This window comes from Lepidothrix coronata, unplaced genomic scaffold, assembly GCF_001604755.1.
Source record: "Lepidothrix coronata isolate B3197 unplaced genomic scaffold, Lepidothrix_coronata-1.0 Scaffold179, whole genome shotgun sequence".
In the NCBI taxonomy this organism is placed as follows: domain Eukaryota; kingdom Metazoa; phylum Chordata; class Aves; order Passeriformes; family Pipridae; genus Lepidothrix; species Lepidothrix coronata.
This window is the reverse complement of record NW_016690359.1, coordinates 49,030-50,841: the sequence shown is the minus strand read 5'-3', so window position 1 is coordinate 50,841 and position 1,812 is coordinate 49,030. Positions and strand designations below refer to the sequence as shown.

The 1,812-nt window shown below is 64.7% G+C and overlaps 1 protein-coding gene across 1 annotated transcript in view; it reads right to left on the bottom strand.

The window, feature by feature from the left end:
- The window catches only part of ZNF395 (zinc finger protein 395), a 15,546-nt gene that overhangs the window by 9,861 nt on the left and 3,873 nt on the right, over nucleotides 1-1,812 (bottom strand). The window contains exon 3 of the mRNA XM_017830442.1: nucleotides 192-427. Within this exon, the coding sequence (XP_017685931.1) occupies nucleotides 192-427 (236 nt within the window). The remainder of the gene's footprint in view (nucleotides 1-191; nucleotides 428-1,812) is intronic.

The window sequence follows — 1,812 nt, the reverse complement described above, 5'->3', positions numbered from 1 at the left end:
TGATCCCGATCCAGGCCAGGATCCATCGGCCCTCTCGTCCCCCTGGGCACACTCTGGCTCCCGTTCAGCTTCCCATCCATCCCCACTCCCAGCTCCCCTCCTGCCTGGCTGCTCTCCAGCCCCTCTGTGCCCAGCCTGGAGCTGCCGGAGGGGGGGTCTCTCATTCCTCCTCCCCCGGCCCCCCCACGCACCTTCCTCTTGCGGGGGGCGGGTTCCTCCGGGAGAAAGGGGTCGGAGTCGGTCTCGAAGCCGTCGTCGGCCCGGGGGGAGCTCAGGGCCTCGCCCGAGTATTTGGGGCTGCCGGCGGGGTGCGGGGGCGAGGGCGTCGAGATGTCGCTGGCCCCGCTCCAGTGCCCGCTCGTGGTGCTGCTCCCGCTGTCCGAGACGTCCCCGCTCTCCTTCCAGGGATCGCAGGATGCCCGGGAGGCTGCGGGGAAGGGGGACACGAGTCGAACGAACCCCCCCCTTTCAACCCGGGGCACAGGCCAGGCTGGACGACCCCACAACGGGTTTAATTATTTCACCACCCTCTTAAAAGACCCGGCAAAGCGAAAACTTTGCACCTCTGCTCTCCCGGCTGGCGGTGGTTTATCCCTGTTTTTCCCCCTCCCCGTCGGGCACAGCCGGGCCCCGCGGGACGAGCGCATTTCCCACGGCTCCCGGGGGTTATTTTTATCCCGCCGGGTGCCTCTGACTCCTCGGGAATGAAACGGCCTCTAAAAAAAGGAGTTGACCGGGTGGTGCCCCCCTCGCTCCCCCCACCCCGCGGGTCGGGACTCCTGCCGGGGCTCCCCATCCCCTGGGATGGCTGCCGGGATCGGGATCACCCCCGGGGCGACGCCAGGGATGTCCCAGGCCCGGCTGGAGGGGCTGGAGGGAAGGGAAGGGAGCTGGGGAAGGGGCTGGAGCAGCAGGAGCGGCTGAGGGAGCTGGGGGGGGCTCATCCCAGAGAAAAGAGGGATCAGGAAGGAGCTTTTCCCACCCCACAACTCCCTGAAAAGAGGGGGGAGCCAAGGGGAGGTCGGGCTCTGCTCCCAGGGAACAAGGGATAGAAGGAGAGGGAACGGCCTCCAGCTGGGCCAGGGGAGGGGCAGGTGGGATATTGGGAACAATTCCTGCATGGAAAGGGCTGTCAGGCATTGGAATGGGCTGCCCAGGGCAGGGCTGAAGTTGCCATTCCCGGAGGGATTTGAAATCCCTGTGGATGTGGCCCTTGGGGACACGGGTCGGGGTGGCCTTGGCAGTGCTGGGGGTGGTTGGACTCCGTAATCCCGGAGGGATTTTCCAACCTTAACCATCCCTAAAGGATTCTGTGCCATCCTGGCACTGTCCCAGCTCTCCACAATTCCCTGGAAGGAAGTTTCAGGAGGTGGGGGTCCCCAATTCCCAGGGAACAAGGGACAGGAGGAGAGGGAACGGCCTCCAGCTGGGCCAGGGGAGGGGCAGGTGGGATATTGGGAACAATTCCCACATGGAAAGGGCTGTCAGGCATTGGAATGGGCTGCCCAGGGCAGGGCTGGAGTCGCCATTCCCGGAGGGATTTCAGATCCCTGTGGATGTGGCCCTTGGGGACACGGGTCGGGGTGGCCTTGGCAGTGCTGGGGGTGGTTGGACTCCGTGATCCTGGAGGGATTTTCCAACCTTAACCATCCCTAAGGATTCTGTGCCATCCTGGCACTGTCCCAGCTCTCCACAATTCCCTGGAAGGAAGTTTCAGGAGGTGGGGGTCCCCAATTCCCAGGGAACAAGGGACAGGAGGAGAGGGAACGGCCTCCAGCTGGGCCAGGGGAGGGGCAGGTGGGATATTGGGAA